The following is a 27799-nucleotide window of genomic DNA, read 5'->3' as shown; positions in this document are numbered from 1 at the left end:
CACACACACACACACACACACACACTCGTTCTCCGCCAAACGCGAGATTCTCGGGTTTAAATCTTTTAATCCGTTTTTGAACCGTTTCGATCGCTAGCTGATGCTGCTACCGCAACAACACGCTGGGACACAAACACACAATGGCCGTGGCCATTTTGAAGATGCGCGCGCATCCACTTGCATTGTCCGCCCTGTCTTCAGAGGACTGTATCTCGGAAGGGACATTGAGGGGCAGATTTGGCCCAGACAAGCGTTTTCAACGGCCTGTAGCAGGCGCTGTGATACTCGCGGTCCACTTTTTCCACCGCCGAACGAGACAACAACAACCAGTGATGACAACACACACGGAATTTCTTCATAGTAAAATGCGATTACGGATATTTGGTTATTCAAAGTAAGTGTTACGCACGATAAAACCTTGGCAGTACCTTATCGAGGGATTCATTAATGGTGGCGGGTAAAATATTAATGATTTTTTCTCTCTCCTATAATATGCGACACGGAAACTTGTACTTGTAGACCACTACAGTACAGTTTGTTCAACCTTTTGTACAACAAAGTACTAATCTATTTACTAATGGATATGAGGTTTCCAGTAGGGAATTTATTTACGGGAAAAAAAATGGATACGATGTTTAACCGCCCTAAGCAATGCGACGCATTGTGAGCTTGTAGGTCGGCTAGTTTTCCCTATTTTACAAATACGTTGAAAGTAGAAGTGGTTACGTCAGTCTGTGTGTTTTATGAATATTGAACCGATGAAAAGTATTAACAAGAGCTTGTCACTAAATAATAACTACACTGGATCCATTGGAAAATTATCCATTGTTTTCTATTTCCTGAAGAGTAACAGTTTGGACATAAAAGGTTTACACCCGACTGTGATGAATGATGATGTATAAAAAAAGATACATTTGCATTCAAACAATACACACACGCCTACAATTCACAGACACAACCACACAGTCCTGCATAACCTCTCACAGATGGCACACACACACACACACACACACACACACACACACACACACACACACACACACACACACACACACACACACACACACACACACACACACACACACACACACACACACACACACACACACACACACACACACACACACACACACACACACACACACACACACACACACACACACACACACACGTTTCTCACTTTCAGGTCAGGTCAGCAGAGATGGAAGTGATCATTTGAAAGAGGCTTTAAGCAGCTCAACTGCAGCACTTTACCGGAGACGAAATGCCAAGTCCTCGGCGTGGAGAGGGGGGTAAAAAAACAAAAACATTCCCGTCACAATTTCAGCACTTATATGAATATGTGGGCTTTGAAGTGAAACCCCACACACGTTGACGGAGAGAGACAAGCCTGTACGCACACACGTACGCGCACAAGCACACACACACACACACCAATGCAGACATGTGTCCAGCAGGAAACACTGGCCATCTTACCGTAAGTACTAGACTGTCTGCCTCACCCCCACACACGCACTGTAATCTCTGAGCGTGTGGTATAAATATGGACAAAAGGGGATCCCCCATCCGCGCACACGCGCACGCACACGCGCACACACACACACACACACACACACACACACACACACACACACACACACACACAGTAATTATGTCCATTGTATTCTCTTCCTGTTGTAGACTAAATCTTTACAGTGTTGTTACTCATGCTGCTGGCCTTCCTATCTGATCAGAGATCAGCTCTTATCCAGCGATACGAGCAGGCCTCGCTCTTGTGCACATAAACACCCATCAAAGATAGCAGCAGAGCTGCAGTTGGGATAATATAACCTTACATCTTTTAAAAAAATATATATATAACCCACCCAGCTTCTCAGGCCTTTTCTTTTCTTTTTCTTTCTTTTTTTTTAACCAAAAGCTCTATGTATTATTCACAAAGACCATTACTGAAAATGTGTCCTGGATCTTAACCACTTAAGCCTTATATACTGTATGTCATTGTACGAGGGATAGTGAGAATAGCCCATCTATTTAAAGCTCACATGCTGTCGCAGCGTGACGCACCGTGCACATCTGCTGTTTATTAGTTTTGAAAATTGTTACATTTGAAATGTTTCAAAAATACTAGGGATGCAATGCTAAAAGTGGTTCAATGCTTTTCATTTGAGACGGAATTTGCTAAAATATTAACCCATTTTGGGAGGGAACCCCTTTTGGTGTTTTAAGCATTATCTATATATACTTTAGCTATTGAAAAATAGCAGATCTACAAGCTCATAGCTTGTAGATCAAGCTATGAGCTTGTAGGTCTGCTATTTTTTGAAAAATCGTGAAAATGTGGCCCAAATGTTTGAATATATTCTTTCACAGCGAACGTTTTTAACTAAAATCTTTGCTTCTGAGGGGTTCCTGAAACAACATAATTTCAGATGGGGGTCGGCGGCCAATTACATATATTTCTTTTACTAGAATCTGCAGTATATACAGTAAGATCCTGAGTGCCTTAAAAGGTTAAATTGTTATTGTACGCCAGTGATGTGTTTCCGAGACCCAAAAAAGAGAGATTAGACGTTATATTTGCCCCAGCAGGACCCAAACTATTGAAAATAGCAGATCTACAAGTGCAATGACCGAAAACCTTTGAAATATATATATATATATATATATATATATATATATATATATATATATATTAATAATAATAATAAATATATATTTTTTTAAATGTAAGAAAAGAAAATGGGATTTGGTAACACTTTACAATAACGACCTGTTATAAAGCATTTATAAACATTTATAAGCAGTTTGTAAATGAGTAATAATCATGAACAATCATTGTTGACATCCGTAAATGTTTACCTAAACATTTATAACTATGTTTAAACTTCATTCATACGTTATTAGTAAGGTATTAGTAAGTAGTAAACTATTCACATAGTTATAAATGTTTAGGTAAACATTTACGGATGTCAACAGTCTGTTCATGATTATTACTCATCTACAAACGGCTTATAAATGTTTATAAATGCTTTATAACAGGTCGTTATTGTAAAGTGTTACCTGGGATTTTTACCCGAGTACCCGTAAACTTTGGTCTGTGACCCACAAATGGGGTCCCGGGCCCACTGTTTGGGGAAACCGCTGTAAGGCAATGTAAGGTTATGCTAGGAGATCCTATCAGCGCCGGTCCAGACACAATAAGGGTTCTGGGGCTCCTGGGAGGTAGCATGGTATAAACACAGGACGTAGATGCCCACAGACGGAGGAAGTCACACTTGTTCTGAGGGATACTTGAGAGTTGATAAATATCCACTCCACTCCTCAAAACAAAACTAAACAGAGAGAGAAAAAAAGACAGAATTACGAGTGTTTTGGAGATCAGATTACCGTAGGTGGGGGGGGGGGGGCCTGTGTGTGTGTGTGTGTGTGTGTGTTTATGAGCGTATCCTTTTTCTGAGACCAGGCGTTACGTTATACGGAGGAAAAACAAACATCAAACATTTTCGGTACAATGACACATTACCGCAAGCGCGCACACATGCATGCACGCACGCACTTACGCACACACACACACACAAACACTGGGTCCCCCCCCTGCCACACTAAAATTAGCAGCCTTCATTCCAGGAATTGTCCCCAAACCCTGGCGAGAAACAACGTCAACACCCCTTCCAGAACTCCAACATGTGTGTGTGTGTGTGTGTGTGTGTGTGTGTGTGTGTGTGCGTACTTACTGTATGTGTCATCATCATCATCATCATCATCATCATCATCACAATGTTATTCAACATGTGTTTGTGTTGGGGTGTTGTGCGCATTAGTGCTGAGCAGACGTATTTGTGGGGGATCTGATGTATCATGAATATCTTCAATGCATACTTGTGTACTGTACGTATGTGTGTGTGTGTGTGTGTGTGTGTGTGTGTGTGTGTGTGTGTGTGTGTGTGTGTGTGTGTGTGTGTGTGTGTGTGTGTGCTGAGCAGACACATTTGTTTGTGTTTAACCCATTTAGGCCTGACCTCGAAATTTAAAAATTCTTCTAAATCCTCGATTTAAAAAAAATAGCAGATCTGCTATTTTTCAATAGCTAAATTATAACATAATGTTTAAAACACCAAAAGGGGTTCTCGCCCAAAATGGGTTAAATGGTTTTGATGCCAGCCGACGGCGTGCGAGTATTCCTGCATAATTACAGTGTGTGTGTGTGTGTGTGTGTGTGTGTGTGTGTGTGTGTGTGTGTGTGTGTGTGTGTGTGTGTGTGTGTGTGTGTGTTTCATCCACTGTAGTAATCAGACCCCACAGACCACGTGTCTATTCAACCAACCAAGCTAATTGTTCAGACTTGTGCATGTGCCAGTCGTCGTCCTCAACCTTTTCCGGGACCAGGGCCCAGTTTGCGGCCCACCCATCTGACCACTTAATGACGAATCAACTGATTATGTTCTCGCTTGGATCAATCAAACAAACCGAGAATACTTTAAAGTTGTTATTGTTAAAATACGAGCTTGTAGGTCTGCTATTTTTGAAAAATCGAAGAACGACATAATAGCCTTTTCAGAAAACTGTCAGGATTTAGTCAAAATGGGCTAAGAGTGTCTGCAAATGGCTAAGTTGTACTGAATGAATCCAAATCTTTCAAGGTTTTAGAGAGAATATGTACTCTTTTGCCTGATTTATGACTCGTTGCGCCGCCCACAATGCGCTGTATGCTGTATATAGTGTACTGCACTGCTTTTCAGCGTGGGGGTTCCAGGGTGTCCCCCAGCAAAATGATTGATAGTTAGGGACCAAATGGACCCTCTCACAGGTCCACAGAGTGAACAAATAGAACCAAATGGACCCTTACACAGGTCCACAGAGTGAACAAATAGAACCAAATGGAACAGATCCATTTGGTTCCATTATTTTGTACACATATTCCCTATGGCCCCTTATGTTCCGCGGCGTCACCGTGTTATACTTCGATCCCAGAGGTAAAAAATCAAATGGGGGTCAGTGGGCCGAATGCAGTGACCTGAATACAGTAGACAGTACAGTAATACCTGAGCTGAGCAGAGACGTCGGGACTTCAAAGATGAAGTCAGAGGCAGAGTCCCTGACCTCCTGGTCCTCGTCCTGCAGGAGCGTGAACACAGTCTTCCACAGGGGCAGCGTGGCAGACAGACCTGGGGAAGGAAACACACACACACACACACTAGGGCATTAAGCAACTAGTCAACTAGTACCTTGCTGGTACTAGTTGACTAGTTGATAAGAAAAAAAAAAGAAAAAAGTTTTTTTTTTTTTTCCCGGTTTTGTAGGCCTCAAGATCAGGTAGATTATAGTTATAGTCACCAATGTACACAGTTTTTAAATGTACAAATATTTGTACATTGTAAAAAAGAAAGAACTAGGCAACTAGTAAAAATGACTAGAAGTGAATGCCCTAACACACACACACACATGGACGCGCGCGCGCACGCACGCACGCACGCACGCACGCACGCACGCACGCACGCACGCACACGCACACACACACACACACACACACACACACACACACACACACACACACACACACACACACACACACACACACACACACACACACACACACACACACACACACACACACACACAGCTTATATGCAGTAACTCATTTTGATCTACTCAGAATGAAGAGCCCAGAAGGCAGATTTGGCAGAGAGAGAGAACACATTGTACAGAGTATACAGACCACAATGTGATAAAACAATCTATTGTAGTTTTGATAGGCTATATTAAAATATGTTCAGTCTCTAAATAAAGAAAATACAGATCAAAGCAATCGCTAGCCCCAAGATTTCTTTTTTTCAAGATCATTATTTCTCTTGGCCCTTGTATTAGGTCAAAGCTAGTTAAGCGCAGCATAAAACTGGTAGCAGATCGACAAGTTCAAAACGAGACGCTTTGTGCCACGTTTCGATCTTGCAGATTGTGCTACTTTATTTTTTTATTTTTTTTTATAATTTTTATCCCACGATTTTGTAACCCATTATTCACCCCTGTGTCAATTATCTAATGTGATCCTGGGCTCTACACACCCTCCGCCAACCTAGTCCCCATATATGGGGGACATATGGGGAGAGCAACAGACTTGAACTCATGCTTCCTTCATGCATGAGTGTCCAAGTTGCTCCTTTACACCTGACAGGGGGGAGTTTCCCTGGTTGGACGTAGCGCGTGGAAGGAACACGTTATTCCAACCAGTTCCTTTCCCCTCCATCAGGAGCCCCGGCTGGCCAGGGGGAGCCAGTTTAGAGACCAGGATTACTGCATGTTTTTTGTGAGGGTATCTCTCACCCTAGGGGACACGGGGAGAACATGTGAGGGTACCTACCCTAGGGGACACGGGGAGAACATGTGAGGGTACCTACCCTAGGGGACACGGGGAGAACATGTGAGGGTACCTACCCTAGGAGACACGGGGAGAACATGTGAGGGTACCTACCCTAGGGGACACGGGGAGAACATGTGAGGGTACCTACCCTAGGGGACACGGGGAGAACATGTGAGGGTACCTACCCTAGGGGACACGGGGAGAACATGTGAGGGTACCTACCCTAGGGCAGGGGTTCTCAACCTTTTTGGCCGGGGACCCCCGGAAATGCTTTGGCAATGTCTCGGGACCCCCGCCCCGCCCCCTCCCGACCCCCAATATAAATTGACTGCTACAATAACCTTAAACCATTTTGGGCGGGAACCCCTTTTGGTGTTTTAAGCATTGTTATAATTTAGCTATTGAAAAATAGCAGATCTACAAGCTCATAGCGCGCCACCGAGTGGCGCGCTACGAGCTTGTAGGTCTGCTATTTTAGAAAAATCGTGAAATTAAAAATTTAAAAAAATTTAATTAAAAAAAAAAAAAAAAAAAAAAATTAAAAAAAAATCTTTTTTTTTGTTGGGCGGGAACCCCTTTTGGTGTTTTAAAAATTATGTTATAATTTAGCTATTGAAAAATAGCAGATCTACAAGCTCATAGCGCGCCACCGAGTGGCGCGCTACGAGCTTGTAGATCTGCTATTTTTGAAAAATCGTAAAAATGTGGCGCAAATCTTTGAATATATATTCTTTCAAAGTGAATGTTTTTAACTCAGGTCTAAATGGGTTAAGTGTCATGCTTCCGAAGAAGCCCAGCCCATATGGATTTACAGGGACACTTTTTACAGTTTACATAAACAATTACAATAAACCGACATGACGGTTTGCAAACAATGATCAAGTCTATAATGCCACAGAGACACAGATCCAGTCAGTGTGACTCACCCAGAGGCAGAGCAGGGCTGGTGCAGCCCCACCAGGCACTGTGACTCACCCAGAGGCAGAGCAGGGCTGGCCAGCAGAGAGGCCGTGCAGCCCACCAGCACCTCAGCAGCAGTTAACTTCAGCTCCAGCGGCTGCTCCTCACTGCAGCACGCGCTCACCAGCACCCCCCACTGAGCCAGGAGGTCCACTGCACGCACACCCTGCATGGGGGGGGACAGATAAGACGACTGGTTTAAAGCACTGGTTCAGTCGTCAAGGACCCCCCGAATTGATATGTATACTAGAGCAGTGCCCGGGGGAGCCAGTGCCCATGGGAGACGGACGGGCCCCGCCCAGAGCCCCGGGGCAGAGGACTTTTGTGGCGGTTCTGGACAACAAGTGGTTGTGAGCGACTCGACACCGGGCACTGCACTTATATCGTGATGTCAGAAGTGATGTCAGCGGTATTCCCTTTTGTGCCCATATATGGAGTTTGTGATGTCAGCTGTGGGCCCGGGCCTGAGGCCTTTTGTGGCGGTTCTGGACAACCGTGGGTCCGACTGACTCGACACAGGCCACTGCACTCCCTGTGGTGTGGTGTGGTGTGGTGTGGTGTGTGTCGGATTTGAAGTAGGTGGGGGCGAACGGTTCTCGAGTTGTGTGGATTACAGACATACAGAGAGTAGTTAGATTTGACCCAATCTGAAAATAATGTGTACTATGGATTTTCTGTTTAGGAAAGAAGTGGAGAGATGGGTTCACCCCTGTTACTGAACAAACTGAAGTGGAGAGATGGGTTCACCCCTGTTACTGAACAAACTGAAGTGGAGAGATGGGTTCACCCCTGTTACTGAACAAACTGAAGTGGAGAGATGGGTTCACCCCTGTTACTGAACAAACTGAAGTGGTGAGATGGGTTCACCCCTGTTACTGAACAAACTAAGTGGAGAGATGGGGGCACCCCTGTTACTGAACAAACTGAAGTGGAGAGATGGGTTCACCCCTGTTACTGAACACACTGAAGTGGAGAGATGGGTTCACCCCTGTTACTGAACAAACTGAAGTGGTGAGATGGGTTCACCCCTGTTACTGAACAAACTAAGTGGAGAGATGGGTTCACCCCTGTTACTGAACAAACTGAAGTGGAGAGATGGGTTCACCCCTGTTACTGAACAAACTGAAGTGGTGAGATGGGTTCACCCCTGTTACTGAACAAACTAAGTGGAGAGATGGGTTCACCCCTGTTACTGAACAAACTGAAGTGGAGAGATGGGTGCACCCCTGTTACTGAACAAACTGAAAATACTATAGGAACATAGTTATTTATTTAACACTTAATTTAAAGATGGAGTGCCACGATTTCTTTCCACCCTAAAACATGATCATCAGGTATTATTATAATATAAGGAGGAATAACTTTTTCCAAAAAGTGTACAGTATGTGTTAATATCATGTTTTTATGTGGGCACGCCCGCCAGTTCATTAAGTTTGCCTGGTGGGTGGTGATGGGTGGTGATCCACCTGAACTGAAGCCGCACCCACATGCTGTAGTTGTATGATAAAGGGGGATGGGTTAGGGGAGGGGCTGATAGTGTGATGTCACTATATTATTACTGTTTATTTCATTGGCCCGTTTGACTGTCAAGGGTTCATCCTCCAGGAAGAAACCCTAAATACAAAGTTAATACACCATTGCACATACAAATGACTCCAGGGTGTCTAATGAAGTACTGTCACCTCATATAGACACCTGAACAACTGGAAAAATACAAAGATTGTGGCACTCCCTCTTTAAGAGTGAGAGTGAGAAAGAGTCAGTGCAGTGTGTTTAGAGCATCTTTAAACAAACACCTGACGCCACCCGGGTTGATAACATGACGTCAGGACAGATTGGTCTGAAACGAGGCTGAAACATGAACAACTAAATTAATACGATTAGATTTTCAAAACAAGGGGAAACAATATAAATGAATCCTTTTGCCATCACTCAAGATATGGGGTCCGTATGGCACTTCCAGCAAAGGATGTGTCATGGCCACTGGCCACGTGGACTACAATTATGAATGCAACAACAGTATTATCGGCTGGCATCGATGATATTTCTGTGGTGAAACCGCTATCATTTATGTTTTGAGGTTATCGGAAACCATACTAAACGCAGGCCACACGCTACTACAACATGATAACTGTTATATGAGCACTTCATTTTCCCCAATACACAAGGCACTGCACTGAAAATGCATGAATGAAATTATTCACCTGTACTGCAGATTCTTGATGACTGTCTGATGTCATGTCAATTCATACTGTACATATTCTCGTTAGGCTAATGCAAGAGTGAGGTCTAGCCGACACCAACTCTGAAGATCCTAGGAGTCCTGGATCGCTGCCCTCCCACACTCTCCTATCTAACATCAGGTTCTTAAGCTCTACACTCTAGTGTTGTAAGCTGTCGTGGCGCAGTGTGTCTACGTAGGTGGTGTGCTTCTTGGCTCTGCCCTGGGCAGACTGGCTTCCATAGTCCATTTACTTGCCTCTAGTTCTGGGTGCCTGACGCAGTGCCCTGCCAGCCTCATCCTTCTCTCTCTGACTTTGTCTGTGACCTGTGGTAGGTAGGTACCATAGAGGTCCACATTTCTGATGCAGTCCGTCCATGTGATACCTAGTGCTATTCTTAGCATTAGGCCAATATTAACCCATTTTGGACTGAGGTCGATAAAAAATCAATCTTCTAAATCCTATTTTTTTTCAGAAAAACCCATGTTTCTATGTCAGTGGTGCTCAACCAGAGCAACCCCCAGAATTATCTCTATTGGGCCACGGACCCCCATCTCAAAATATGTAGTTCCAGGGACCCCCCCCCAGAAGCCAATACTTTAGTTAAAAATGTTTGCTCTGAAATATATATTCAAAGATTTGTGCCACATTTTCACGACTTTTCAAAAATAGCAGACCTACAAGCTCGTAGCGCACCACTCGGTGGCGCGCTATGAGCTTGTAGATCTGCTATTTTTCAATAGCTAAAGCATAACATAATGCTTAAAACACCAAAAGGGGTTCCCGCCGAAAATGGGTTAACTTACATAATTCATAATCTAAACTTTCCACTTGGCAAAGTAGATCAAAGAACATCCTCTACGTCCTCATTTGAGGAACCAGTCAGGCAAAGTGCGGAGGGGGAACAAAAGGGATCAAATCAAAGTGTTTCTGTTGATTTGCGGGTTCTGTGAATTAATAAATCACATTGCAGACGGATTGTCCCTCCAGACAAGAACATTTCAGAGAGTCAAACATTGGGACAGACAGTTTGACATTGCGTTGTCAGACAGCATTATTATTTGGGCGTGCTCCTGGTGAGACCTGTACTCTGCTCCGTCTGCTGAGCGAGTGCTGCACAATCAAGATGGCATTACCAGCTTTTTGCATTCTTTGGAGTGTTTCCCAAACAATGGGTTTGCGGAGCGGTCTTGTTATCGGAAGGTCGCCAGTTCGAATCCCCGGACCGGCACGTTAAAATTACCACCGCTGAAGTGCCCTTGAGCAAGGCATTGAACCCCTACCATGAAATGTTCTATGAGCAGGGTCTGGCTGTAAACAAGCATCTCGAGCTTAGTCCATTCACCCTGGGTAAACAAAGATCTTTGCTTTGGAGTCCATTTTTGGTTCACAGATCCATTTCTATGAATTTTACATTTTTAAATATGCAAATTAGGCATTATGTAGGAAAATATGCAAAATAATAGAAAATATGAAAAAGCTACTACGGTGGAAGGGTTATCATGTATTAATTTACTATAAATAGGTCTAATTTTGGAGCTCTGGCTCATGGACTAAGAACCAAAAATAACTGAACCGGTTCCCATTGGGAACCAACCGGTGGAAAAGGGGTCATACAGTCATACACCAGTCCGTACCTTGGGGTCAGAGTTCACCAGTTGAACCACCAGTCGAGAGGCCAGCGTCAGGGAAGCACAGTGGAGCTCCACACTGAAACGACAGAGAATACACACATGTGATCATGTTTATGAAAATAACTTCAGCCGTTAATCTCTCAAGACAGCAGACTGCTGACAGCAGGATCTACCAGTATGACTGCCCTAAGCATGCAGTGTTGTAGGAATAAAACACCGAAGCACCCGGGAGGAAGAGGACTGAGAAACGGAAGGAAGCCAAACCAAGTTTAAAAAAATCACACCCGTGTGAACTGAGTGGTGCAGTGACGTCACACACTAACCATAGCAACCGTGCTCATCTGTACCACGTACAGGTACACACATACACAGATACAGACAAAGCTGGTTGTTGGAGTGGTTTGCACCACTCAAAAAAACACAAAAATAGGTTGCCCCCAGGCAAAAAAATCTGTATTTCCTTTTTTGAGTGGTGTAAACCACTCCTACAACTGGCTTTGTTAGTGCAGAAAAAATGAGCATGGTTGCTATGTTCACCCTGTTCACCCGGGTATGATTTCATTACGTCAGACATGATTTCATTACGTCAGACAGGCCTTACACCACTCAGTTCACACAGGTGTGATTTTTTTAAACCGAATGGGTTCCCAGTCTGTTTTTGATGTTGCTGGGTGTGCGCACGCATGCGAGCGCGCACATATGCACATTTCAATTTCTTTTCATTTTCTTTGTGTACACAAATATAAAATACATTATCAAGGGGCACAAATATTTTTCTCTCACAAACTAAACAACATGTTGTCTCAGACAGTGCCTGAATCCAAACAAGCCCAAATGTACAGAATTATAAGCAACACATGCACGTGAACATCAACATTGGTCATTTGATTTCAGTCTGTCATATTACCGACACCGGAGAAAAGAACCATGGGTACAGAAAGCGCACGCACGCACGCACGCACGCACACACGCACACACGCACACACGCACCCCGTCCATCCATCCATCAACTGTATTGCCTTACAGTCCACAAAAGGAAGTGTGCTGGTGCTCAACACTACATTATGTATCACAATAGCCTGGGTGCCATTCAATCACATGGGAGACGAGGGGGGCAGGCCGAGCAACTCAATACGGACCTTCCCCGTCTCTAATCATAACCTTGGGGCCACTCCAAAGGGAAAGTGGATCCTCGGGACCAGAGATTGCGGCCGGGCCAAGGATTTACACGGGGCTGAGAGAGCCTTTGTAATCCAATCCTTATTCAGGCTTGTATTCTCTTGTCGGTGGGGTGAGAAAAATACAGCACTGGGATTGTCAAAGAACTGTGTGTGTACGAGCGTGTGTGTGTGTGTGTGTGTGTGCGTGTAAAAGAGTGGGTGTCAAAGGGCTTACAGTACACACACACACACACACACACAGGGGTGTTGCCAAATAGGTGTGCATTCTCATATAACAGGCATTCAACAATACATGTTCAAACGCACGTGTGCGTTGTCTCGCACACATGCACGCATGCACGCACGCACGCACGCACGCACAGTTTGTTACACAAACATGGCCACCAGCGGCCAGCGTGGCACACCTGTGTCCAGGTGCAGGGTGAAAGTGCAAGTCAGTAAAAGAATCTCTCTCTTCCATGGATGCTGGCTCTGAATACAGGAGCTGACAGTCGGCCTGCCACTGCTATGTGAGGGCCCCCTTCACACAGCCAGCCAGCCGGACGAGAAACAGAACAACGGAGGTAGAGCTTGTGTTTGCACCTTGCCCTCCCTGTGCATTCCTGTCTCTTCCAGACGTCTAAAAAAAGGCTGAATCACACGGTGTCGCTTGCAGAAAACAGCAGACCTACAAGCCCCTCAACACGTTGATGTTTTGCAAGGAACAGGAACACCGTTGTGCAACCGACCATGAATGAGGTTTTAAAGGGGGTGATGTTGAGAGCCGTGGATCTGTTTTGGCAGCAGGTTTTGAAGATGGAACGGTTGTTTTGGGGTCACAACACCGCCGTGGCCTGCCTTTTTCCTGTGTTCACATGGAAACTCAATACAATGAGCTGAAACGGACGCGGCGCGGGCCTACTTTATGCTACACAATGTTTCATTTTAATTGAAAAGCACAATCCGGAAATGTTTTAGTGGATTAAACGTTACAGTATAACTGGTTACTTTGGAGGTGGCCTTCCTGCTCTTCTGTTGAGAAATGTAGACCCTTGTGTTCGGGTTGACAAGTGGTATTTCCTGAAGCTCAAATCGCAATAAACGGGCATTCCGTCTTAAGCTTACTGGTAGAAATGTAATCTCCTGCGACTTGGGTTCAAATGCAGGGACAGGACATGAATCTTGTGGATTGCAGCGAGTGGATAAAATACTACTAATGGGACCAAATGGACCCGCTGTCTAGAGTTAAACTGAGGATTTATAGTGTAGAGTGATCAGAGGTAACCTGGGACTAAACATAAACCACTTCCAGACGTGCACTGTATTATGGAAGTTTTCCCAGAGTTTTTTTTTCTTTTTGTAAGCCAATTATTATTTTCTCCTCAATTTAGTTCTCATGCCAATTAACACCAATTATGCTAATGACGTGTACATACTTCTTTAGAATCAAAACCATGGGGACCGTTCCCTGGGAGTGTATTGACGTCTTTGGGTCCTTTTTATTGATATCAAACGATTTCGTTTTTTAAAGAATTTGGCCTTTACTTCTTCAACAATCCTAGAGCGGTTTCGTGCACGCGCACTGCCGTTCACTTCCTTGTTTACGTGGCGACAAAAGTTGCTCATAGCTCGAAAATCTACGGCGCTCTCCATGGTTTCCATTATAACGCTGATGTTCTGTGGTCATTTCTGACTTCAGCAAGCACCTCGTTTGGAATATTATTGCGAATATTAAGTTTTTTAAAAAAAAACTTAACTTTAAAAAAAACTTTAAAAAACAAAGAAAAACACACACGCACACAAACACTAAAAAATAACGTTAAAAAAACTTAACTTAAAAAAACTTAACTTAAAAAAACGTAACTTAAAAATAAATCTTATTAATCTAATTGTTATTGCAATTTACGAGCTGCGTTCGCTTCCCGCGTTCGCGCGTCTTACTTGTTCTAGAGAGACATAAGACGAGGTAGTGTGAGGTACTTAAGGGAGCATTACCGCTCTGTGTGAATGGACGCGGACATTGTCCGGTGAATTCACACAGGCCTATAAGGTTGTGGACGCGTTGACGCTTCTATTATTGACGGGTGGAGCCTCCCCCCTCCTCAGTCCCGAGGTTCGAGAGAGTACAGAAAACCAGTTGAATCATTCTGCTTTTCATTAGTGTTCGAGTTGGAAACATTCACAGATTTAACATAAACATCTCTTTACTACTGCAGTAGCCTAATTATAGACAACAAGCTACACCTGACGACTCCCTATACCGCAGACCGCGATAGCTCAAGGATTAAAAGTATGGTGTAGCTCGTTGTCTGCATTTAGGCCTATTAAAATACTATATGGTAGGTTGTGTGTTTTGCGTGGGTGCAACAATGGAGAGAACGCATGTCGAGCAAAACAATGTATCCGTCATGTTCTGCAGAGGGAAATAAAAATAGATTGCATTTGATCCTCGCATCTCCCTCAGGCTGTGCCTGTGGTATATTTAACACAATCCGTGCCGGGATTCCATCAAAATAGGAGCTCTGGGGTGCCGGAAAGACATGGCCGCTTTTACTCTGAAACCCACGACCCGGAAACAATCCACACAAAGAAAAAGTTTGCTTTACATAATTTGCTAGCTTACATTGCTATCGTTTTAATTTATACGATATATGATCCAAAAAGCGTTGATATTTTGCGGGAGAGACGGATGAGGAGCAGAAATGAAGCACTAGTATATCCGTCAGATCAAAACCACGGAGAGCGCCCTGGATTAGGAGAGACGAGGCATTCTTTCTGCCGCGCTAACAGCTAAGTCAACGGTAAGCTAACATGAGCCCAGAGTGTAGCATACGGTAGCCGAAAAGGCGAACTGAAAAAATAAATCACACCCGTGTGAACTGAGTGGTGCAACTCCCCCCCCCCCCCCCCCCCTCTCTCTCCGTCTCTCATTAGCAGGCAACAGTGCAGCACTATCTCTCTCTCTGTTTCTGGCACAACAGCGCCACTTTTGGTACTCATTGGTACTGGTGCTCATAGTCACATAGGTAGGTGAACGGACACATGAACACAGGTAGGTTAACACGGACATTGCTGTTCCTTGGAGTGGTTGCACCACTCAAAAAAGGAAAACAATCTGAATATTCTTCTCTCGCCCGGTATCATTGAGGATGCGCTAGGACGTCTACACACGTCCTATGTACGCGTCGATTGGGACCCCTAGGACGTCTGCACACGTCCTATGGACGCGTCGATTGGGACCCATCGATTGGGACCCAACGTGTGGACACGTCCTACGGACGGAAACGGTTAAGAGGGAGTAGCTGTGTGAACTGTGATCTGTGAACGCATCTGAAAGAGGACATTCTGCTGTTTAACATGTATGAACGGAAAACACCGGGCATTGACGTTTTCCAGTATTTATGTCTGAGAGTGGCAGGTATACACAATAGAATCCTCACTGGAGACCCGACAGTGTAACAATGGATCAGTTTTACATTCTAGCCATGCATATGATTTTATATGATGGATGTGTTTTTCTCCCTGCACAAGAAGCATGCGTCTGCCTTCCAGTGGGCCATCTATCCATTGCACATTTTCCATGTACTGTACCTGGTAAAAGAAAAACAAATGTATGCACCTTATGCACTTCATCCCATTTAGGCCTGACCTCAAAATGTAAAAAAAATCTTCTAAATCCTCCAGTTTTCTGAAATAAATATTTTCACGATTTTTGAGTGGTGCAACCACTCCAAGGAACAGCAATGTCCGTGTGACACCCATGTGACTCGTGTTAACCTATGTTTGTGTGTGACTCATGTGTGACTCATGAGTACCAGTAGGGGCGCTGTCGTGCCAGAAACAGAGAGAGAGAAATAGTGCTGTACTGTTGCCTGCTAATGAGAGAGAGAGAGAGGGGGGGGGGGGGAGGGGGGGTGTAAGGGGGGGAGTTGCACCACTCAGTTCACACGGGTGTGATTTTTCAAAAATAGCAGACCTACAAGCTCGTAGCGCGCCACTCGGTGGCGCGCTACGAGCTTGTAGATCTGCTATTTTTCAATAGCTATATTACAACATAATGTTTAAAACACCAAAAGGGGATCCCGCCCAAAATGGCTGCACTTTGATTTGACTGTGCCTGTGACTGTGTTATTTATCTTCCGTGCACCTCTCCTTTCATATAGTGTTTTCTTTATTCTAACTCTTCCTGAAACTGCAACATTGAGGACATTGTGTGATATGAAAATAAAGTTGAATTAGATTCTTCTAAGACTGCTGTGACTATGTTACATGACTGTGTACGATGGCTGACGAAATGGTTCAAATGTATCGCAGAAAAGGCCACGTCTCGTGGCACAGCAGACTGGAAACCCCAAACCACTCGGACAAAAAGCACCTGGGTGCCTCAACGCTCGAGCCATATCACATGAAACAGGAATATGTAACCCTCTACGAATGGCTTCTAAATCAGTAGTTCAACTTCAAATCAGTAGTTTAACTTCTCGCACTTCAAACTTTTGAATAGCCAACGCAAATATCTAAAATGACATAGATGCTTTCCTGGTTTTAATGGGGGGGTTAAGTACACGTGTCAGAAAAAATGAGAATATTTGAAGGAAAATAAAACGGTACATTTAGAATTAACAGTAAGATTCCAGCGATTTGGGATGATTTGGTATTTGGTCTTAGAGCTTTACACACATCAAGAGTTGTTCTGAAATCATGTTGTGTTCAGCTCACAACCAAATACGTATTTAGCAGTGGGGGAGTGGGGCGGGGGGGGGGGGGGGGGGGACTGTTTGATTAACAGACAGATTATAATGAAGAGGTTATGCTGACTTCTCAAAAACTCTTTGATGTGCTACCAGAAAACAATTTCGTATCACTATCGGAGCGGTGCATAATATTGGGAGATAAGACTGTTAATGTTTTTTTTTATTAATTAGCATTTATATACTGCTCATGCAGACCGCAAAATCCTCTGTGTTCATTTATCCATTCGTTAACACCTAGAACGCCCAGGACGAAGTATCTTCGTCTTTTCTATTAGTAACGCCCGACGCCCAGGACCAAGTATTGTCCAAAAGACGAAGTTTATTGATATGAAAACGGATCACATGGCTCCACAGCCTAGGAGCGCCTGTTGGGCAATCATCGATGTTGCGTAAGAGTGAGACGTCATCGAAAAACTCCTTCCCCTGTTTAGCCAACGAAAACGAAAATCTTAAAACGTTATTAACTCGCGATCTAAATCATCCCGTCTAATTATGAAAAAAGATCCATGTGTTTGACGGCCTTCCGCGGTCCAGTTGCTAGTTTTTTTAAGTTAAGTTAAGTTGTGTGTGTGTGTGTGTGTGTGTGTGTGATACAGCTGCGCCCTCTGGTGGTGGGCCGGTGGTGTTACAGCGTGACACACACACACACACACACACACACACACACAGACAGACACACAGACAGACAGTTTAGGCCAGCTTCTATAGTTAGTGCTCACTATGTTCAGTGTTCGCAATGAACGCTGAGGAGTTTCGTGTGTAGGTAGGTATGAGGGGACAACGGTGACGTGAACGTGAAACACCTCTGACCTGTGAGCGGACTCCTGGGCCAGGGAGAGGAGGCGGGACAGAACGTCCTCTTGGGATAGGCTCCGAGCGCCGTCGCTCCACGGCAGCTCACTGCTGGAGCGCAGCGCGCACAACGCCTGGAGGACCTGCAGAGGAGAGAGGAGAGTTTCAGTCACATTTTAGTCACCTGGAATGTTTTAGTGTTAGTCTAGTTTTAGTCGACTAAATCCAAGACTAAAATGCATTTTTAGGGCCTTGATGCCATCGTAATGACTGTTTTTACACTTGCTGAAAATAGCAGATCAGCTATTCTCAGCATGCAACCAAGTGTAAAATGACTTATACTGGATCTCTTGTCCACTAGTCCCTTCCTAACATTTTAGTCTAGTTTTTATTTCTTGACGAAATTGTCAATAGCTTTAGTCTTAGTTTTAGTCATCATAGCTTAGTTTTTATTTAGTTTCCATTTCGTTTTTGTCAGTGAAAAAAGGTAGTCGACATTTTTCGGCCTAGCGGTCCGCGCACCTAGGCTGTGCTGCGCATGTTTCTTTCCTTCCAGGGAGCAACATGGCGTCCACCGTACGGTCTTCGCTTCTCGTCCTCTTTAGATAGTCCTTGGCTGCTAATAATTCGACTCCAGATCCCATAACGACCTTTGCTGCTCTGTCACTCCCCGTCTCTCTCTCCCCCCCATTTTCTGTCACCAAACTGTACACCGTCCAATAAAGGCAGGACAAGTCCAAAATAAATATCTTAAAAAAAAAAATAGGGAGATGGATAGAGAACACGTTAGAAGGCAGGGTGACAGAGACATGGATATAAATAGAGAGGACAATGAGTGAGAATAATGGGGGGGGGGGGGGGTAGAGATTTGAACAAAATATTACCCTGCAAAAACTAATGACCTCTATCCACACACACACACACGCACGCACGCACACACGCACGCACGCACGCACGCACGCACGCACGCACGCACATAAAACTGTCAGGGGGAGGTTGCTCAGACGCGTCCATCAGCAGAGCTTTGGTGTCCTCTCCTGCCGTTTTGGGCTGGCCGAGTGCCCCGGAGGTATTTTTACCAGGGAGTAGCACCACCACGGAACGGACCAGATCCTCCCTACGCACACACACACACACCCTATAACCACGGGCACTGCACAGCTGCCTCGCACACACACACACACACACACACAATTGTATGGACACGCACGTGCACAGAGACTAATTATGCATGCGAATAAACTATACACGCACTCGTTTCCTCCTAGATTTGAGCGTCTCCGCTGCACCATACTCTATAAATTGTTCTCTTTTAAGTTCCATTTTCTCACTCGCCCATCAATCTGTCTGTCTATCCATCCGCCCGCTCCTCTGCACATCCATCGCCTCGTCAACAGAGCCTTGGAGCCTTCCTACTTCCCTTAAAGTCTATATTAGCATCTGTGCAGTTTATTATCATCACTGTTGGTGGCGGAAACCTTGTACATCCAAAACTGTCACTTTACAGGAAATGATCCGGGGTGCATACTTAGTTTAGACTAGTCATTGGTTAGACATGGGTTAAGGTTATAGGTTTAGGTGTGCTGCCCCGTGGGAGGTTAGGTTTAGGGTGAGGGTTTGAGATAGGTTGTAGTTGTAGGACTAATGACTGGTCTAACCAAATGACTAGTCTAAACCAAAAACTGTCTAAACTAAGTGTTCCAACAGATCCAATGTAGATATTATTTAGTCACAAGCTCTTGTTAATACCATACTTTTACCGGTTCAATATATATATATATATATATTTTTTTTTAATAATTTTTATCCCACGATTTTGTAACCCATTTTTCACCCCTGTGTCAATTATCTAATGTGATCCTGGGCTCTACACAAGCTCCGCAAACCTAGTCCCCATACTGTATATGGGGGACATGGGGAGAGCAACGGACTTGAACTCATGCTTCCTTCATGCCTGAGTGGCCAAGTTGCTCCTTTACACCTGACAGGGGGGAGTTTCCCTGGTTGGACGTAGCGCGTGGAAGGAACACGTTATTCCAACCAGTTCCTTTCCCCTCCATCAGGCGCCCCGGCTGGCCAGGGGGAGGCAGTTTAGAGACCAGGATTACTGGTTTATAAAAACCCACAGACACAACTTAACCGCTTTCGTATTAAAACGTTTTAAAAAAGTAGCAAACAATACAACAACGTGGCACATTGCGACGAGGTTGTTGTACATCTGCTATTTTCACTACTTTTGCGTGACACGGTTGTACGCCATTCATTTACAGGGGGGGGGACAAAGGCCAAACGTAAAACGTTGAAATACAAGCGATACAAGGTTTCTGCCCCGACAACAACGATATGCAGGAACCTGCCTCCATCCTGCAGGCAGAGAGATCTGTCTGGCCTGTCGTTCTGCATGCGTGCCCTCGGCTCACACCTCGAGGGAGGAGAGGATCCACTTGGTTGTGAGGAGGGGGAAAATGAGTTGTTTTTCTCCTCAGGACTAGTGGGACAGAACTGAGAACACGTGTTGACATTCTTGCTGCTCATAGTTCAATGATTATTATTTCTGTTTGAGTCCCAACCTGCTATTAGTGATACTCTAAAAAAATAAGGCCTGCTTTATAGGGTCGGGTGCATCCGTGTGTGTGTGTGTGTGTGTGTGTGTGTGTGCGCGCGTGTGTGCGTGTGTGTGTGTGTGCGTGTGTGTGTGTGTGTGTGTGCGTGTGTGTGTGGGTGTGCGCGTGTGTGCGCGTGTGTGTGTGTGTGTGTGTGTTCATGATTGACTGGTTGTGTGCATGTGTGAACATGTCTGTGTGTATATTTGTGCATGTGAGCAGTAAAAAGACTAAGAGCTTCTCCTCCCACCAGCTGCTGCCACTGTGTTAATGAACGTCTGTCTGTCTGTCTGTCTGTCTGTCTGTCTGTCTGTCTGTCTGTCTGTCTGTCCAACTACCTGTCTGTTCCTGTATTTTTAGCTTCCTGCTCTTCTGTTTATCCAAGTGTCTGTGTGTTGGCCAGGCGGGCCTTGGTGTGTGTGCTGTTGGCCTGTCATGTGTCCCCCCCACTGTAGTGTGTGCATGCATTACCGGGGCGGACCGGGGGGCTTTCCAAATCACCCAAGTCACTCTGGGGGAGCCCGGGTTCGAACTGGCAACCTTGCGGTTACCATCATCCAGCCACTCTACCCCTGAGCCACCGCCGCCCCCACTTATCCACATCCTTCAGTATCCATTACTGACTATCTTTTGAATACTGTGACCCCTGCATGTATTCTGGCACACTTGCACATGAACTACAGTAGTAGGATGCACATTGCCAAACTCTGACTCATGCCTGTCAAGAATAACTGTTGTGACACACACACACACACACACACACACACACACACACACACACACACGTGCGCCTCCTCGACGTAAAAACACACACACCCATTCCCAGCAGCGCTGAGTACTGTCGGTTAATGACAGGAGTGACAGAGCAAAACACAGCGGGACACAAGCCTGTCCCAACATCAGCCAACACACTGAAATACCACCCACTGCCTTAACTCTTTGAGAGTTTCATGGATTTCTATATAGTTTTTAGACTTCTCTATGGCAGAATGGCGTTTTTGAATGATTTATTGAAAATTCTCTGTTGTGAATGTGTGACAACGAAAGACCTTCAGAGAAAGCTTGGCTTGTCTGCTTCCAGGAAGAAAATGAACTGAGTTGATAAAATGTGTTGGAAGCCATTTAAAAGAGCCTGCATTTACACTGGGTAGTGTTTCTAGGACAACAAAAAAAGTTATGACCGGTTGAAGTTTTATTTTCTAAATAACTTTTTTTCTGCTGGGCGTACATAGCCATGCAATATCTCATTTTAAAGGGTGAGTTGTCTAGTTCAATTAAAATAAAATAAAAAGTTTCTCACATGTACCACTGTAGATATTTTGCCATCTATAAATAGCATGGTCAGTCATGATCAATCTGACCTATCCAGCTAAAAGTCCCCCTAGCTCTGAAATGGAACATCATATAAACTCAATTCTTTTTTGGGGTAAAATTAGACATTCTAACGCACATTTTGATATATACCATGTTTACATAGTCTTACCAGTACCGTGTCTATTCATGCATGTATCTCAAAAACCTGTTGTGAAGAAACAGTTTTGATAAAAAACTCATCCAAGGACATTGTTTTGATATGACTTTGTGCCCATGATATGTATCAAAATATAGACTTGAATGTATACTGTATTATAACAAAAAAATTGGGTTCTTACCATCTACCGTTACAGAGTAAATCACAGTTGAAACTCGCTTAGTCAAACCATAAACCTCAGACTAGTGAACAAAATAGCCATGACAGGTCTAACTCATTGTAAAAGCTTGTCTTTTATTTTTTATGACTACTAACATAATACAATTATAATAAATATTACAGAAAATAAATAGGCCTACATACAAAACAGTTGTCCCCAAACTCCCCAGTGTCCCCAAACCACTGCATTCCAGTTGTTCTTGACGGTGTGTGTGTGTGTAGGCTAAATTAAAAAAAAAACAACAACTGAAATGAATGAATGCATCCGGTTCAGTGTCGGAGAACTCCATCGCAGTCTTGACTCTTCGTCTTCATCATCATCATCATCATCATCATCATCCTCCTCCTCCGATGCCAGTTCTAAATATATAAAAATAAACATTTAGCTGTAGTCAGCCCGGCCAATAGCCAGTTGGGGGGGGGGGGGGACGTAGGCTATCTGACATCATCGTCATCATCATCATCACACGGAGACACACTAAACAATGTACAATCATGATTGTATACAATATACAATGAATGCAATTATCATGCAAGCTCAGACGTCAATGAAACGTCATACAGATCTTATATAATACGCTACTGTTAGCTTCACTCCCCGTCCCCCCTCCGATCCTTGTAGCAACGTCATCATAACCACGCGTTGCTTCAGTAAACGATGCATGTTTGTTCTCCGTCTTTGTAGACAGTAAATAAAAGGAGCGAACATTACTCTAAAGATCAGATCGCCTATAAGGCACGCTACAATATAAAATACTTGTACTGCCATGCGTGCATGCCTGCTACGATACATTTGTACTGCACAAACCAACCGATCGACACCAACCCCCCCCTCCAGCCCTTAGCCAGCACCAATGCACCGACCAACACCATTAGCCAGCACCTTCGGTGCTGGCTAATGGCTGGGGGCCATCGTGGTGAGTCATTCTGGCGTCATGATCTGACTAGTAGTAGTAATTATCCAAGCATCTATTTGTAGCGATCATCTTATGATTTCTGATCACTATAGAAGGGCATTTTCTACAATAAGATTACCTCAAAACATTCCGGGTTGATCGTCTTCTTCAATGGTTTCCCGGTATAGCTCATCGGACGACGATGGGGAGACAATGAAAAAAGGAGGGAGGGAGCAGCGAGTCTCGCTGTAAGCACTGGACCAGGGCTACTCCGCCTGGAGAAGGCGACTGGGACGCGTATGGATCAATACTACTACCACAAAACTCGCTCAAATAAATAGTACTGCTTTCAACTTTTTCTGCTAGAAAATCGCTCGGGCGAGACGGCAAACAGGCAAAACAATGAAAACTATGAAGACTCCCTCTGCCCCCACTGTTTACAGGGGGTGGGACCAGCTTCCAATGGCAACACGTACACGTGTGTCACGTGACACGGGTTTTCTGGGTAATGTAGTTGGAATATAAGCTCAGGAATTTAAACAGCGCTTCGGAGCATATTAATATGTTTAGATTCATCAAAAACTGTGAAGACGCCAATTGGCGTCATTGATCATTTACGGAATTCTGATGAAGACGCCAATTGGCGTCTTTCATCTTCTAAGGGTTAAGCATGAGACACGCACTACCTTCCAAAACAAGTGTGTGTGTGTGTCAGTGGAAAGTTACAATGTCACACAATTAAGCAATATTACACGAGAGGGTGTGGGTTAACGTGATTATTGCCACGACAGTGATGCGGTAAGGAACGAGACGTAGTCGAGTTCCGCAAGCATCACTGAAGTGGCAATAATCACGTTAAACCACACCCTCGAGTGTAATATTGCAATTATACAACAGTTACCCTTAAAACTAAGAAAATCGCTGAAAAGAAATATTTTTTTAATGACAGATTTAGTCACTACGGCACAAATGTCCCAAGAAACTAGCTAGCCTAGCCACCGAGTTTGCTAGCGCTCTGGGAAAACAGAGCAGCTAAATTCTTTGTTTTGATCAGGTGGTGAATGGTGCTGGTTTGATCCACGGCTAGAAGCCGTTTCAACCAATCAGATTGCTTCCTCGAAACGACCTGTTGTATAATGAGTGTTAAGGTATAGGGTAAAGTGATATATATTAGACTAGAGTGTTTGTTCAGTAACAGGAGTCTCCTTGTCTCCATCTCCTTGCGCTTTATTAAACAGAAAATGCATTTTCAAGGTTGGGATACCAATTTTTAGCCAATCGGGAGAGAGATCTCATTCAGGATATGTAGGATAGTGGAAAGTGGAATTGGAAGTGATGACACAATGAAATTGGCAACCCACCTGAAAATTTATTTTCTGTCTATTAACCCATTTTGGGGCGGGAAGCCGGGAACCCCTTTTGGTGTTTTAAACATTATGTTATAATTAACATGTTATGTTATAATTAGTAGCGCGCCACTCTACGAGCTTGTAGGTCTGCTATTTTTGAAAAAATCGTGAAAACTTGCCTCAAATTTGGAACATTGTTTCAGAATGAACGTTTTTTAACTCAAATCTTTGCTTCTGGAGGGTCCCTGGAACAACATATTTTCAGATGGGGGTCTCGGAGGCCAATATTACAGATCATTTTTGGGGTCCTTGACATGAAATATTGAGTGATATAATATAGGCCTAGAAACTGTCAGGATTTAGAAGACATTTTATTCAGGTTAAAGAGCTGGAGAGACAGGGAGACCCCCTGTTACTGACTACTATCAGAATACAGAGCTAGAACCTTTTAGCAACACACTTTGTTTTAACCCAACAATATTCCGTACCCTACCTTTAAATTAGGTTCATTGCAAACGCAACCAACTGGACCCCCGGTCCGGTGGGTCCACTCTCAGAGTTAAATTACCGTAACACTGAGGGCTTTGCTGTGTACTAAACCTCTAAGTGTGTATATAAATATGAGAAGCGGTGTGTGTCTGATTGTGTGTGTTTAAGTGACTGTATGAGACTGTGGGCGAACAAGCCATAAAATAGAACAGAAACAAATCCAGAGGTTGGTGGCGCGACGGAAAGAGGGGGAAGACCGAGAGAGAGCAAGAGGGAGCTAAAGGGCTCCATTTCCGTCACCGCTAAACCCCTTATCCCTAAACTTCTTTGCCTTGTTTTACTATTTTGCAAAACAATTTTGAATAGTTAAAATGGCCAGTCTACAAGCTCACAACAAGTCAATGTAGATTGGCTAGTTGAACTATTCAAAAATGTTTTTCAAAATAGTAAAAAAAGGCAAAGAAGTTTAGGGATAAGGGGTTTAGCGGTGACGAAAATGGAGCCCTATGTCTTCTGCCCATGTATGTCGTGCCTGCATGGCGTGGCCCTGCTGTCCCCCATTAAGGCTCTCACGCAAGCCTCTGGAAATATGGATTGGGATGTGCGATCAATTTGTGGCAATTGTCAGTGTGGCTCAGCTCCATGGTGATAAACAGGGAGATGCATTCATTTCTGTGTGGCTTATTCACTCATCATTGCCATGAAAAGGCCCCGGAGCTTAGGCTCGCTTCTGAGCCTGTGGTTCAGCAAGACAGGCGCGCACGCACGCGCGCACGCGCACGCGTACGCACGCACGCACGCACGCACGCACGCACGCACGCACGCACGCACGCACGCACGCACACACACACACGCAAACACTCACACACACACAGAGATTACGAGTGCACGCACACCAGCCCATAAACCTGCCAGACATATATATGACTACTCAGACAAACGTTCAACAAACAAATGCCCTGTACTGTTCAAAGTGTGTGTGCGTGTGTGTGTGTGTGTGTGTGTGTGTGTGTGTGTGTGTGTGTGTGTGCTTAAGCTGCAAAATCACGAGCTCTCAGTGTTTGACACTGTAAAAAGAAATGGACCCTTATGTGGCAGCCTTCACACGTCTCATAGTAAAAACAACACTGCGGATTTGGCAGTGATGTGCGTGTTTGTGTGTGTTGTGTGTGTTGTGTGTGTTTGTGTGGTCCCACGCACCGTGGCCAGGCACTGGGGGTGTGTCTCGTGAAGAGCCATGCCGGTCAGGATAGGCAGGGTGGTCTCGCCGAGCCACCGAGATCTCCTCTCCTCCTCCTCCTCCTCCTCCTCCTCCTCTCCCAGCTTCCTCAGGACTGCCTCCAGCGCCAGCTCCCTGACCTCGTAGTGCGGGCAACTCAGCACACACCCCAGGAGCTGCGCGCCGAGCCGTGGGCCCCCCCAAAGCTCCGGGCTCGCCACGCCGGCGTCGAGGGCCACTCGTGCCAGGCTGAGCAGGTACTGGGTGGTGCCGGGGCCCAGGACCAGCTGGGCGCAAGGGCCGCCATCGCAGGCGACCAACTCAGAGGCCGTCAAGATGTCCAGGGTCTCCTTGCGGAGGACACAGAGGTCCGAGTCTGGATGGAAGTGAACAGAAAACCGTTATCTTCCAGATTTGGACGATGAAAGCTTTTGGCTTCACTGAGGCAGAAATCAAAACAAGGCACAGTAATATTAAATCTATAGGCAAAGTAAATATTAAATCAAACAGCACACCCTGTGAACATGTCCGTTCATGAAACCTTTTCCAATAACGTAATGCTCTACTGTGTTGTACAAGAGGGTCACACAAAAGTTGCAAACATAGACAGTCCACAAGCTCACAACGAATCGCATCGCCGTGTGTTATGAGCTTGAAGATGTGCTAGTTTTGCCTGTGAGTTTTAGACAGTAAATATTGAACCAATTAAATATTGAACTAATGAAAATGTATTTGTGGCTAAATAAATACATTGGATCTACACAGGAACCATTTGTATACTCTCTGAGGAGTTACGGACATACACGGTTTCTGCCCGACGACAGCGACAATTAGCGAGTGATTAAAAATAAGATAGCAGGTAAGGAGCTTAACTGTTACAACAGAGACACATGTTGTGTGAATTGAACCATGTGCCCTTTCGGGGGCATCAGATAGTAGATGTGATGGATTGAACCTGCAAATAACACACATAATATCTAGGCCCTGATGCAGCCTGATGGCGGATCCCGGCTTCCATTCCAGAGCCCGACAGACCTCCACCATCTTTACAGAAATTCCATGATGTTAAGTGAATTACAGAGTAACGCAATAAGCGCATTATGAGCTTGCAGATTGGCTACGTGATTAACCCATTTTTGACCTGAGATCAGATTCTAAAAATGTCTTCTACATCCTCGACAGTTTTCTGAAAAAGCTATGTTTCTATGTCAGTCGTTCTTCGATTTTTCAAAAATAGCAGACCTACAAGCTCGTCACCAAGTGGCGCGCTATGAGCTTGTAGATCTGCTATTTTTCAATAGCTAAAGCATAACATAATGCTAACACCAAAAGAGGTTCCCGCCCAAATTGGCCCATTTTTCCCCCCTGTGCCAATTATCTAATGTGATCCTGGGCTCTCTACACACCCTCCGCCAACCTAGTCCACATATATGGGGGACATGGGGAGAGCAACGGACTTGAACTCATGCTTCCTTCATGCCTGAGTGTCCAAGTTGCTCCTTTACACGTGACAGGGGGGAGTTTCCCTGGTTGGACGTAGCGCGTGGAAGGAACACGTTATTCCAAGCAGTTCCTTTCCCCTCCATCAGGCGCCCCGGCTGGCCAGGGGGAAGCAGTTTGTTTAGAGACCAGGATTACTGCATGTTTTTGTGAGGGTACCTACCCTAGGGGAC

General features: G+C 44.7%; 1 protein-coding gene across 1 annotated transcript in view; it reads right to left on the bottom strand.

Annotated features, from left to right (window-relative positions):
* The window catches only part of thada (THADA armadillo repeat containing), a 129689-nt gene that overhangs the window by 25472 nt on the left and 76418 nt on the right, over window positions 1-27799 (bottom strand). The window contains exons 27-31 of the mRNA XM_079511946.1: window positions 26108-26502; window positions 17899-18023; window positions 11178-11250; window positions 7334-7484; window positions 5043-5165 (exon numbers count right to left, since the gene is read on the bottom strand). Coding sequence (XP_079368072.1) covers window positions 5043-5165; window positions 7334-7484; window positions 11178-11250; window positions 17899-18023; window positions 26108-26502 — 867 coding nt within the window. The remainder of the gene's footprint in view (window positions 1-5042; window positions 5166-7333; window positions 7485-11177; window positions 11251-17898; window positions 18024-26107; window positions 26503-27799) is intronic.

The sequence above is a fragment of the Electrona antarctica genome (genome assembly GCF_951216825.1).
Source record: "Electrona antarctica genome assembly, chromosome: 10".
NCBI classification, from domain to species: domain Eukaryota; kingdom Metazoa; phylum Chordata; class Actinopteri; order Myctophiformes; family Myctophidae; genus Electrona; species Electrona antarctica.
This window is presented reverse-complemented; position numbering and strand designations above follow the sequence as displayed.